This window comes from Somniosus microcephalus, chromosome 6 (genome assembly GCF_052327205.1).
Source record: "Somniosus microcephalus isolate GS21.2 chromosome 6, FLI_Smic_1.0, whole genome shotgun sequence".
In the NCBI taxonomy this organism is placed as follows: domain Eukaryota; kingdom Metazoa; phylum Chordata; class Chondrichthyes; order Squaliformes; family Somniosidae; genus Somniosus; species Somniosus microcephalus.
The window spans coordinates 98,696,252-98,709,753 of record NC_140992.1 but is presented as its reverse complement, the minus strand read 5'-3'; the positions used below and the strand labels follow the sequence as shown (position 1 = coordinate 98,709,753).

The following is a 13,502-nucleotide window of genomic DNA, read 5'->3' as shown; positions in this document are numbered from 1 at the left end:
TGCAACAGTTAAACCTGCAACTTAAAAAAAAAATACACTCCTTGCTCTCAAAAAAGCTGAAGAGGAAATAACAATGCTGAAATTGTAGATAGGAAAATACTGTTAACTTGAGAAGGAAATAACAGATAACACAACTTTAATTGCAAAGCTGATCAATTAAAAATTTGACTTCCATCATCTAATTCTCAGAGGAGCCAAATTTTCTCTTAAAATCAATTGAACAAGCTTAAAATGAAGCTTTCTTCTTTCAACCTGACAGCACAGAGGACAATGACCTCATTGCTGAATCACCTTAAGTTGAAGATACAGCATTTCTAATCATTTACAACTCCATAATAAAGTCTCCTTTAAGTCAACATCCATTGTGAATAGAAACTGAAAATCTACTTTCCATCTATGCCAAATGTATTTAGCCAGGTTAAGTGAATACATTTCAGTTGCAAACTCTTCAAATGGCAAAATATATAACCTGGTGAACAAGTAATCATTTCTCCGCGATTCAGGAACAGTTCCTTTAGATTGGAAAATTGCACGTCACTCCGCTATTTAAGAAAGTTGAGAGGGGGAAACCAGGGAATTATAGAACAGTTAGCCCAACATCTGTTGTCGGGAAATTACTAGTCTATAATTAAGGATAGGGTGATTGAACACCTTGAAAATTTTCAGCTGATCAGAGTGTCAGCATGGATTTGTGAAAGGTAGGTCATGCCTGACGAACCTGATTGAAATTTTTGAAGAGGTGACTAAAGTAGTGGACAGGGGAATGTCGATGGATGTTATTTATATGGACTTCCAGAAGGCATTTGATAAAGTCCCTCATAAGAGACTGTTAGCTAAAGTTGAAGCTCATGGAATTGAGGGCAAACTATTGACCTGGTTAGGAGAATGGCTGAGCGGCAGGACGCAGAGAGTAGGGATAATGGGCAGGTACTCTAATTGGCAGGATGTGACTAGTGGCATCCCACAGGGACCTGTGTTGGGTCGTCAACTATTCACAGTATTTATTAACTTAGATGACGGGATGGAGAGCCACATGTCCAAGTTTGCCGATGACACAAAGAAAGGTGGCATTGTAGGCAGTGTAGATGGAAGCATAAAATTACAAAGAGATATTAACAGATTAAGTGAATGGGCAAAACTGTGACAAATGGATTTCAATATAGGCAAGTGTGAGGTCATCATCCACTTTGGACCTAAAAAGGATAGATCGGAATACTTTCCAAATGGTGAAAAGCCAAAAGCAGTGGAGGTCCAAAGAGACTTAGGGGTCCATGTACATAGATTAAAATGTCATGGATCAGCTAGAAAAAAAATCAAAAAGGCTAATGGAATGCTGGCCTTTATATCTAGCGGACTAAAATACAAGGGGTTAGAAGTCATGCTACAGCTAAAGAAAGCCCTGGTTAGAAGACACCTGGAGTACTGTGTTCAGTTCTGGGCACCACGCCTTAGGAAAGATATAATGGGCCTTGGAGGGAGTGCAGTGTAGATTTACTAGAATGATACCTGGATTCCAAGGGTTCAATTACAAGGTGAGATTACACAAACTAGGGGTGTATTCCCTGGAATTTAGAAGATTAAGGGGTGGTTTGATCGAAGTTTTCAAGATACTAAGGGGAACTGATAGGGTAGATAGAGAGAAACTATTTCCAATGGTTGGGGAATCTTGGACTAGGGGACATAGCCTAAAAAGTAGAGCCAGGCCTTTGATGAGTGAAGTTAGGAAACACTTCTACACGCAAACAACAACAATGTATTTATATAGCACCTTTAACGTAGTAAAACATCCGAAGGCGCTGCACAGAAGTAGCATAAGACAAAAAACAATTTGACACTGAGCCACATAAGGAGAAATTAGGGCAGGTGACCAAAAGCTTGGCCAAAGAGGTAGAGTTTAAAGAGCGTCTTAAAGGAGAAAAGAGAGGTAGCGAGGATGGTAGAAGTTTGGAACTCTCTTCTGCAATGGCAGTTGATGCTGGGTCAATTGCTATTTTAAATCCAAGATTAATAGATTTCTGTTAACCACAGGTATTAAGGGATATAGGGCAAAGGCAGGTATATGGAGTTAGTTCACAGATCAGCCATGATCTCATTGAATGACAGAACAGGCTGGAGAGGCTAAACGGCCTACTCCTGTTCCTACCCAAGTTACAGTGTCTTTTGCATTAACTCCAAGATTTATAAAAATTTGAGTATTCTGCACTATAAGTAGTAACGGGTCATCACAGGAATGCAGTCCCTTTACCATTAGATGCCTCTAATGTGTTTCGCAAAGAATACAAGAATGCCATTTACTGCTATCACGAGTAGTAAACTCAGCTGCCAGAGTTGAAACAGTATTTCCCCAGAGAATGGTTCAATGCACAGGCACCTAAGCGGCACTTACAGCACAGCACTACAAAGCTTCTCTTCTTACATCCCAAAATACAGGTCAGAATGACAATTCTCACCCGGTCATGTAGTGTCCATCCCACATACTTTAAATAACTGTCATTGAGGAAGGCATCACTGTAACTCTTCATCCACACACCAATTTCTTCAATACAGATGGCTCGGATCTCCGAAATTGCATCACTAGGAAACAGTATAATCCAATCTTAAACTCTCAAACTTTCTATTCTAAGTTTTTCCTGAAAGTTTATCCAGTTGTTCTACAAAATATTGTTAAACTGGCATCATATGTAAACATTTAATATATGAAGAGTAACTATAAAAGAGACAATGCTGAGCAAGCAGTTAATTATTCTTAGAACTGTACTCAATCTCAAGGATTAAATAAATTTGTTTCAAGTTCATTATTTACAAAGTAGTAATTAGTTGTAAATCAATCTTGACTAGTACATAGTGACAGTTAAAACAATCATCATGACAATACAATAAACTTACATTTATATAGCACATTTAACGTAGCAAAATGTCTCAAGGCACTCAACAAGAGCAATATCAATAAAAACATTTTTGATACCGCCAGAAGGAGATATCAGGACAGATGACCAAAAGCTTGGTCAAAGAGGTAGGTTTTAAGGGGCACCTTAAAGGAGGAGAGGCGAAGCGGTTTAGGGAGAGAATTCCAGAGTTTAGGGCCAAGGGAGCTGAAAGCACTGCCGCCAATGGTAGAGCAATTAAAATCGGGGATGCGCAAGAGGCCAGAATTGGAAGAGCGCAGAGATCGCGAAAGCTTGTAGGGCTGGAGGAGGTAACAGAGGGGCAAGGCCATGGAGGTATTTGAAAGCAAGGATGAGGATTTTAAAACTGAGCCATTGTTGGACCAGTGAAGGTCAGCAAGCACAATGGTGATGGGTGAGCGAGACTTGGAGCGATTTAAGATGTGGGCAGAGTTTTGGATGAGCACAAGTTTATGTAGGGTGCAAGATGGGAGGCTGGCCAAAAGAGCATTGGAATAGTCAAGTCTAGGATTAATAACTGATTACTGCAACAAATCCAATTGTTCCAAATTATTTCTCAACCCAGTTTTGTAGACATTATCACTTACCGATATCTGTGTACAAATATACCCTTAAAAACAGAGTTCATCATGTTTTCTATCTCATCCTGATTCTCTTGAAGCTAAAGGGAGACACAATAAAAAGGTGCATAAAATTGTCAAGCAAATGATCTAAATTATATTTATTTGAACAGAAATAAAAAAGAAATTACAGTTTAGAACATAGCTCAACAAATTGAAACTATAAAAATGAAGCCAAAAAGTAAAAAAAAGGAACAAACTGAATTGTAATGTCAAAAGTGTGAAAGGAGAAAAAAAGTTGGTGAAATGCAAAAGTTCTGCCAAGCATAGTTTTCTTCTTCAGCTTCATGAGGAAAACTCTCTGAATTCATGACGTGAGGAATTGCTTTTATAGTATATTAAGGACAAGCCAATAAGCCACATAAATCAAGTTACGTATTTCCAACTGTTATCAAGAGAATCATCAGTGTCCCAGAGCAACTGCTGAATGTTTTAACTGATTGCATCTGACCCAAAGGAAATTCAGGATATTTACAATAGTCATTCGAACTAGGCATAAGGTGAACAGCTTTTGAAATTAGTCCAATTACAATATACATGGAGTTGGTAAGAGGTATTTTTACTTCAGTTTTGCTTTTTTAGCGAGTGACAAGTGTAATGGCAGAATAATGACCAAAATGCTCTATGCAATTGATAGATGGTGATGTGCTCTTTTGTTGAAGAATCAATTATGCTGTAATCATGGCAACTTTATTGAATTATCTGCAGTTAATTATCAGAAATCGACAGCTATATTAAAAAATGGTTCATTCACTCCAGGGGAAGAGAAGGATACTATTTATATAGACCTTGCTGAACCGTAAAAAGTTTACTTTTCCTGTGCCCATCATGATGAGGGATATTAGTGTTGAGGGTGAATCTTCCATTTCAGCCACCCAGTGTCAGCATCAAGCACGCTCAGCTCAGATACAATACAGCTAAATGCAAATTAAAGCTATCTCTACTCTGCTCCAACATGTCTCATCCCCAATTACAGAAGAGTACCCCCTACTGCATGAGTGTGGCATTTACCCAGTTTCCACACCAGCCATTCTATAGCCCTTGTGTGTGTCCATTCTTGCTGAATTTGGAGCCGTTTTGTGCTATAGGCCCACTAGGAAGTGGATTGAGACTACCCAAGCTCATTTCATACAGGGCAGTTACAACCAATAGAGGAATTTTTCATCTGGGCTGAATTTGAATCCAAGTCCCAGTGGTCAAAAGCCAGGGTCCTATCAAATGTGTCTCTCTGAAAATTTGAACAAAATGTTCGCGCTTTTGCTACTTGAAGTGTTCTCTGTCCTTCCCAACTCACAACTTTATACCATAATCAATTGTGTGTGAATAAGACCAAGTACAGTGATGAGCACTTAATGAACTTTACATCTGTGTATCATATATTCGCTTTAGGGCATTCAAATGATTAAAAAAATTAATCACAATTAATCTTGAAGAAAATTTTTAATCAGTTAATCTTTGTTTTAATCGCATATTTAATTGATACAATTACTGCATCCATCTCATTCAAGTTTATTTTATTACTGTTGCTATCATCCAAAAAAATCATCCAGCGTAAAAACCTTGTTTTCCTAATTCTGAAAAAGCAACATAAAAATAAATGGATCTTGTTTAGGAAAATGTGTTCAAAAACAAAATGCTTGAAATCTGAAATAAAAACAGAAAATGGTGGAACTACACAGGTGGTCAGGTAGCATCTGTGGAGAGAGAAACAGAGTTAATGCTACAGAACTGGAAAAAGTTAGAGATGTAACATGTTTTAAGCAAGTGCAGAGACAGGGAGAGGGGAGGAAAGAACAAAAGGAAAGGTTTGTGATAGGGTGGAAGGCAGGAGAGATTAAATGACAAAAGGGATGATGGTACATGGCAAAAGGAGATGGTTATGGGACAAGTAAAGAAACAAAAGTGGTCATAACCACTGCTCTTATTTTTTCGGACACCAGCTGTTGGCAATGATTCTGCTGTTGTCATTTACACTTCCTCTAAACCCATCTTTATTTGTCTCGGGCTTTAAGATCCAATAGGATGGTCATTCTACCCAAGGTGAAGTTGTGGGAGCATCAGGTTGGCCTCACTCACTGCCTGGCCGTTGCTCCCAACCCGGGCCTCCTATCCCCTGCCACTGCCCTCCCTGGGCTGTCCCGCCCTCATTCACATTCAACACCTACATTTTCTACCAGGGCTCCTCCAGCTGTACAAGTGGCATTCTATTCCTGGTGCCAAGGCTGGATGGAGGGAGGAGAGAATAGAGAGCATGCGATTCACAACTGACTTCCAATACCAAGTCAATGAGCAGCTGATATCTGCTTTGCCCGTATCGATTACTCCAGTTACCAGAACTACTCATCCAATGTAACTTCCATGGTTAATGCACGCTAAAAAAAATGCACCTCCAAAAAAATGAATGCATTAATCACAGAAGTTAGTTAACTGTGATTAATTGAAAGCCTTAATTCTCAAGTCCACAATAATCTTTCTTGACTTGTTTTGTTTGGAGTTTTATTAGCATGTTTCAGCAATTATGTCTTCTTTTTAATAATATTTCCACTGAGACGTTCTCCAAATATTGAAATTGTTAAAAAGTGTTAACTGTAAAACTGCAACAATCTGTCCACTGCCTTTAAGGAAAGTAGGCCATTCAGAACTTTGTTTTGCAGAAAGAAATTCCTGATGACATGGGGGCTTTAAAGTATAATTCTGCCAATTGCCATCTCTCAGTAGCTGCTGTTAACAGATCACATCCAATAAATGAGATTTTACGCAAGTAATTCAGCACTGTGTTTCTCCACTGGGGTTTAAACAGTAAAACTGAAGGTGATAAATCCCTCAAGCAGCCTCCATGTAAACACTCTTGCCATCAAAAAGCTGTTGTAGACAGCCAATAAGTGAAGTCAAATCTCCTTAACTGCCTCCACTGCTTTCCTTCTCCTCTCTCAACTCAATGGGATTGAATTACTGGTTCTGCAGAATGGGCAAAGTTTTATACAACAATCAGCCAACCTTCCTTAAATCATTGCCCTCCAGACCCCAGTTCTGCTCTGCTTATCCTTGAAGCCATTTCAGTCTCGTCCTCAGAATGCTTCCTTAACCATACCTATTCTTCTTGAACCCACTCTTCAATGCACTGTTTCCTTTAATTTTCCACTTTCACATGTTTTAAAATTGCTGAGAATGCTCCAAACTGCAATGAAATAGGGTACAGTGAAAAGGTTTGACAGTAAACAGAGGGAAAAGCAAAAGTGAAACATGGAACAATGAAACTAAGCATTTTTGTCAAGAACAACTTGGATGTAGAAAAATAAAGTCGATAGGGAACAGATGCTAAATTGTGGAAGGCAAGGTAACCAAAATCTTGGTCACAAAAATGGATATTGTGAAGGTTTTAAAAAGGTGGAGGAAGAAGGGGAGAGTTTTAGAGAGGGATAGCCAGAAGAGAAGGGTCGAGCTGGCTGACAGCTGTGCTACCAATGGTGGGGCAAAGAGGGCAGGATGCAGAAAAGGCCAGTGTCAAGAGGACTGAAGTGTGCAAGAAGGGATAAAAGGGGTTGTAGAGATAAAGTGGGAAGACACCATGTGTGGGGGGGGGGTTGAAGAAGAGGACAATGACATTGAGGATCAGGAGGCTAATGTAGATCAGCGAGAATGGGAGTGATGGGCAGTGAGGTAGGATATGGGCAGCTGGATTTATAGAGGATATAGGATGGGAGGCCAGCATGAAAAATATAGAAGAAATTGCGTGTAGAGCTGAAAAAAGCATGGATAATGATTTCAGTGACAGTACGTTGAAGTGGGAGTGGAGGTTGGCAATGTTGTAAAAGTGGAACTAAGCGGTCTTGGTGATGATTAGGATGTGGGTTTGAATTTCAGTTCTGGGAATGGGTGCCAAGGTTTTGTAGGACTGGTTCAGCCTGAGTGAGCTGCTCAATAGGGAGGTGGAGTCAGTGACAATGGACCACAATTTATGGCAGGAACTGAAAACAATGGCTTCTATTTCCTGAGTTTTGATTCATCATGACTTGATGTTTAACAGGTAGTCTGGCAGCACAGAGGTGATTGTGGAGTTGAGGGATGTGGTGGAGAGATTGAGCTGGCTATCAACAACATACCAATGGAAACTGACTCCAGATCATACTACAAGGGGACAACACATAGACAAGAAAGCAAGAGAAGGTACCTAGTATAGATTCTAGGGGAACTCAAGAGCTCACTGTGCAGGGGTAAGAAGGAAAGCCAGTGCTGGAGATGCACAGGTGCTTCTGGACCACACATCAACAGTCTTACATAGCTGTATAAGAGAGATGGTACAATGAGAATGGAGTGTTAAACATACAAAACACAGCAGAGGTTGAGGAGGAATAACACAATCTTGATCAAAGGATGTAATTTTGTTACTTTGACCTGAGTTGATCAGTGCCGTTGGCAAGGCGGAAGCTGGACTGAAGAGATTCTAATAGGGTGTTTTAAGAGAGATGAAGACTGAGATGCGAGGCAATGATATGTCTGAGGCCCTTAGAGAGGAAAAAAAGGTTAAAGTTTGGAAATAGTTCTATAGAACAGATGGGTGACTGGTTTTGAAAGCGATGGGGAATTTGAGTTAGAGTGGGTGGGAGACGAAGGATGGAGATCAGAAGCAGGGGAAAAGAGGAAGGGGAGATGAGATGATCATGGCAGAGGTAGCTATATGGATGGTCTGAATTTTTAAAGATGAAAAAGCCCACAAGCTCCTTATACTTGATAAGGAAGGGGTTTGAGGAGACAGTTAAACATGCAGTCAAGGGACTTCTGGCTGCCTTCCAGGATAGCTCTGGAGTAAGAGGAGGCTTTCACTGAGTAGAGCTAAGTACTGCAATGTTTGACATAGTCAAGCCAAATCTAGTAAAGAGTGGCTATGCTAGCTGCGTGCCAGATACACTATTTAGTGAGAATTACGGTCTCAAAAACAGAGTGGAGGGAGCAGTTGAGTAAGCCAACAGTTGCAGAGATGCAATGGGTGAAAGGCCAGACGAGCAGTGATCAGAATAAACTTTGTCAATGATCGAGACCTTGGGAGCATGACAGAGGATGAAAATGAGGGGGTATGGGTGAAAGAGTCTATGTGAAGGATGAGATTGAGAGAGAATAGGAGGACAGATATATCAAAGGGTATTTATGTGCAGGTTGAAGTCACCGAATGAGTTATCGCTCTGTGCAAAGGCTGACTGAGGAGAGAAGGAAAAGGTATCTTGGTTGCGGATGTCAGTATGGCACTGGGCATGCGGTATCCAACAAGGATTTTAAGCGAGAGGTGTGAGAGATGGAAAAGGGTGAGCTGCTTGAATGAGGAGAAGGTACCAGAGGAATGGGGGGGGGGGGGAAAAGAGGTAAAAGTGGGACTTGATAAGAAGGGCTCCTCTACCATTGTGACAATATGACAGGACACGTGATGGAAATTACAGCCAGGAGGGGAGACTTGCGAGGGGGAAGGAGTCACCACTTTTAAGCTGGGTTTCCACAAAATCTAGGCTGTCGATAGAGGAATAAACAACAGGTAGCGAGAGCCTTATTTGTGAATGAACATTTTGGGGGGGGCGATACAAAAAGAGGCGGTGATTGAGTACACCAGCAGGGACAGAGTGGGGAGATAGTTGAAGAGGTAAATGGGATTGGGCAAGCTGGGGGAGGGGGGGGAAAGAGAAGAGAGAGATTGGAGAAGTTAACCTCAAAGAACGAGCATCTAGCGCTCCATTATTTCAATATCATTTTACCATAAATAATTTTAAAACAGAGTTGGATGAGCAACTTACAGGATTACAGACAAAAAACCAGGGATATGGGACTAAGCACAACTGAAATAACAACAGAAAATGCTGGAAAAACTCAGCAGGTCAGGCAACATCCGTGGAGAGAAATTTGAGTTGACGTTTCGGGTTTGACCCTTCTTCAAAACTGGAGAGAAAAGGAACTAGATCGAAGGCAGGGCTGCGATCGGACAAAAGAATAAAAGAACCAAAAGAAGTAAGAGAGATTAGAAGCTAGACGAGATGGTAATATGCTGGGATTAGGTGTAAAGTGTACTGGCAGGGCAAAAGATAGCTGCCAGGTGTGAGAGAGAAACAAAAGGAAAGGGGGGGGGGGGGGGGGGGGAGGAAAGGAGTGGAAAAATAAGTAAAAATGAAATAGGGGCCGAGGTTATGATCTGAAATTGTTGAACTCGATATTGAGACCGGAAGGCTGCAGAGTGCCTAATCGGAAGATGAGGTGCTGTTCCTCGAGTTTACGTTGAGCTTCCGTGGAACAGTACAAGAGGCCAAGGACGGTGAGGTCCGAGTGGGAATGGAGCGGTGAATTGAAATGACAGGCGACCGGAAGCTCGGGGTCACCCTTACGGACTGAACGGAGGTGTTCCGCAAAGCGGTCACCCAATCTGCGTTTGGCGACCAAACGCAGATTGGGTGACCGCTTTGCGGAACACCTCCGTTCAGTCCGTAAGGGTGACCCCGAGCTTCCGGTCGCCTGTCATTTCAATTCACCGCTCCATTCCCACTCGGACCTCACCGTCCTTGGCCTCTTGTACTGTTCCACGGAAGCTCAACGTAAACTCGAGGAACAGCACCTCATCTTCCGATTAGGCACTCTGCAGCCTTCCGGTCTCAATATCGAGTTCAACAATTTCAGATCATAACCTCGGCCCCTATTTCATTTTTACTTATCTTTTTCCACTCCTTTCCTCCCCCCCCCCCCCCCCTTTCCTTTTGTTTCTCTCTCACACCTGGCAGCTATCTTTTGCCCTGCCAGTACACTTTACACCTAATCCCAGCATATTACCATCTCGTCTAGCTTCTAATCTCTTTTACTTCTTTTGGTTCTTTTATTCTTTTGTCCGATCGCAGCCCTGCCTTCGATCTAGTTCCTTTTCTCTCCAGTTTTGAAGAAGGGTCAAACCCGAAACGTCAACTCAAATTTCTCTCCACGGATGTTGCCTGACCTGCTGAGTTTTTCCAGCATTTTCTGTTATTTCGGATTTCCAACATCTGCAGTATTTTGCTATCGTACTAAGCACAACTGGTCTTTCAATGAGCCAGCACAGGCACGATGGGCCGAATGGCCCCCCTTCTGCGCTGTAAGTTTCTATGAATCTATCAATTTTTAAGTGCCGTAGTACTAGATCGCTAAATAATGGCACAACAAGCAAAATACTAGACCCTGTATATCTGCCAAAAACAGAAAAATGCTGGTTCTGATGAAGGGTTGTATACCTGAAATGCTAACATCTGTGGAAAAAGGAAAAAAGTTAAGTGATCTGCTAAATATTTCAAGCGTTTTTCTGTTTTTGTTTCCGATTCATGGCACAACTACTTGCCGACTAAAAGTAAACTATCTGCTAATAACTTTCAAATTTTGTTTCTCATGCAAGGAACTGTCAGGCTCTTGGTTCAAACTAAAATACTGTGTCACTCTGCCATGGAGTTATTTAAAAAGCCTTATTCTCTCCCCCAGAAAGCATTGTGTTCTGACAAAGGGCCTACAGCCAAATGTCAGCCCATCATTCCTCTCCCAAGACAACTAAGACCCATACTACCTCACCAGCATGCTCTGCTGTAAAGAAAATGGATGATATAGCTGCGGTCTGAATTTAATACATTTTACGTTCAGAGCAAACGGATGCAAAGTGCGCAGGAAAAGATTCAGATACTGAAGCTTGCATTGCATTGCAGTGCAGGACCCCAAAGATAGAGATGTCAAAGTGAGAATGGGAGGGGGAGGTCAGGGACACACAGATGGAATGAAGATGTTCGTCTAACTCCCTTAGTCAGAACCTGTTTTGTTATATTGGAGAGGTGTGATCGGCAGAGAGGGGGTAGGGAAAGCCAACTCCAACGGTACCCTCCTCCTGTCGAAATGCTTAGAACATGGCCTCGTCATCACCAACACCTTGTTCCGTCAGAGAGACAAGTACAAGGCTTCTTGGCAGCACCCTCGTTCCAAGCACTGGCATCTGCTGGACTACGTCATCGTCCGAGTGAGGGACCGCAAGGATGTCCTCATCACCGTGGGCAGCACGGTGGCATAGTGGTTAGCACTGTTGTCTCACAGCGCCAGGGACCCGGGTTCGAATCTGGCCTCAGGTGACTGTCTGTGTGGAGTTTGCACATTCTCCCCGTGTTTGCGTGGGTTTCCTCCGGGTGCTCCGGTTTCCTCCCACAGTCCAAAGATGTGCAGGTTAGGTTGATTGGCTATGATAAATTGACCCTTAGTGTTAGGGGGATTAAATACGTGGGGTTACGGGGATAGGGTGGGATATGTGTTGGTGCAGGGGTTACGGGGATCGGGTGGGATATGTGTCGGTGCAGGCTCGATGGGCCGAAATGGCCTCTATCTGCACTGTGGGGTTTCTGTGATTTCTGATCACCCGTGCCATGACAGGAGCTGATGACTGCTGGACAGACCACCGCCTAATCCGCTCTGTCATCTCCATCAATGTAGCCCCAAAACAGCGGCGACAACAGAAACAATGCCAGGAAAATTAACGCTGGAGCACTCAAAGACCCCGCTAAGAAAGCCCTATTCAGCCTGCGCCTCACAAACAACCGGACGACTCCCAGTGATGCAGAGACAGAGTGCCCACAGCGTCTGGTCTGCACTAGGCCTCCATAATCAGCACCTGTGAAGAGACGCTCGGTCACTCAACCAGGAAACACCAAGACTGGCTCGACGAGAATGACCAGGAGATCCAGGAGCTAATAAGCTGCAAGCGCAAGGCATTTCTGATCTGGAAACAGCAACAGAACTCGAGAGCAAGAAAGCAGCTCTACAGAAGCCTGAAGGCCGAGGTCCAACAAAAAACCTGTGACCTAAAGAACAGATGGTGGGTGGAGAAAGCGCAGGAGATCCAGCAGCTAGCCGACAACCACGACGTGCGTGGATTCTTTAGCGCAGTCAAGACCATCTACGGCCCAAGCACCCAAGGCCCTTCCCCACTGCGGGCCAAGAACAGAGAGGTACTCATCAAGGACAGGGAAGCAGTCAGTGCCCGCTGGAAGGAGCACTTCGAAGATCTCCTTAACCACGACTCGGTCTTCGACACGAGTGTCCTCAACTCCATCCCACAGCATGCTACCCGCCACCATCTCAGCACAACCCCAGCCCGGCATGAGGTTGAAAAGGCCATCCGACAACTGAAGAACAACAAGGCCTCAGGAGCAGATGGAATCCCCGCCGAGGCACTAAAGCATGGCGGAGAAGCACTACTGGCGCGAATTCATGAACTCATTTCTCTTATCTGGAAGGAGGAGAGCATGCCAGGGGATCTCCGAGACGCCGTAATTGTGACCATCTTCAAGAAAGGTGACAAGTCCGATTGCGGTAATTACAGAGGAATTTCCCTGCTGTCTGCCACAGGGAAAGTCATCGCAAGAATCCTCCTCAATCACCTTCTCCCAGTGGCCGAAGAGCTCCTCCCAGAGTCGCAATGCGGATTCCGCCCACTAAGAGGCACAATGGACACGATCTTCACCGCACGTCAATTACAAGAGAAATGCAGGGAACAGCACCAACCACTGTACATGGCCTTCTTTGATCTCACAAAGGCCTTCGACACTGTCAACCGTGAGGGATTATGGAGTGTCCTCCTCAAATTTGGCTGCCCTCAAAAGTTTGTCACTATCCTCCGCCTGCTTCACGACGACATGCAAGCCGTGATCCTGACCAACGGTTCCACACAGACCCAATTCACGTACGAACCGGGGTCAAGCAAGGCGTTGTCATCGCACCAACGCTCTTCTCAATCTACCTTGCTGCAATGCTCCATCTCACCCTCAGTAAGCTCCCCACTGGAGTGGAGCTAATTTACAGAACAAACGGGAAACTGTTCAACCTCCGTCGCCTCCAGTCCAGATCCAAGGTCGTCCCATCCTCTGTCGTTGAATTACAGTAGGCAGACGATGCTTGTGTCTGCACTCACTCGGAGGTCGAACTCCAAACCATCGTAAACACCTTCACC

At 43.4% G+C, this 13,502-nt stretch overlaps 1 protein-coding gene across 1 annotated transcript in view; it reads right to left on the bottom strand.

Annotated features, from left to right (window-relative positions):
- Window positions 1-13,502, bottom strand: part of LOC147115944 (cohesin subunit SA-1) — a 215,279-nt gene that overhangs the window by 36,165 nt on the left and 165,612 nt on the right. Inside the window, exons 9-10 of the mRNA XM_085990618.1 lie at window positions 3,494-3,567; window positions 2,451-2,574 (exon numbers count right to left, since the gene is read on the bottom strand). Coding sequence (XP_085846744.1) covers window positions 2,451-2,574; window positions 3,494-3,567 — 198 coding nt within the window. The remainder of the gene's footprint in view (window positions 1-2,450; window positions 2,575-3,493; window positions 3,568-13,502) is intronic.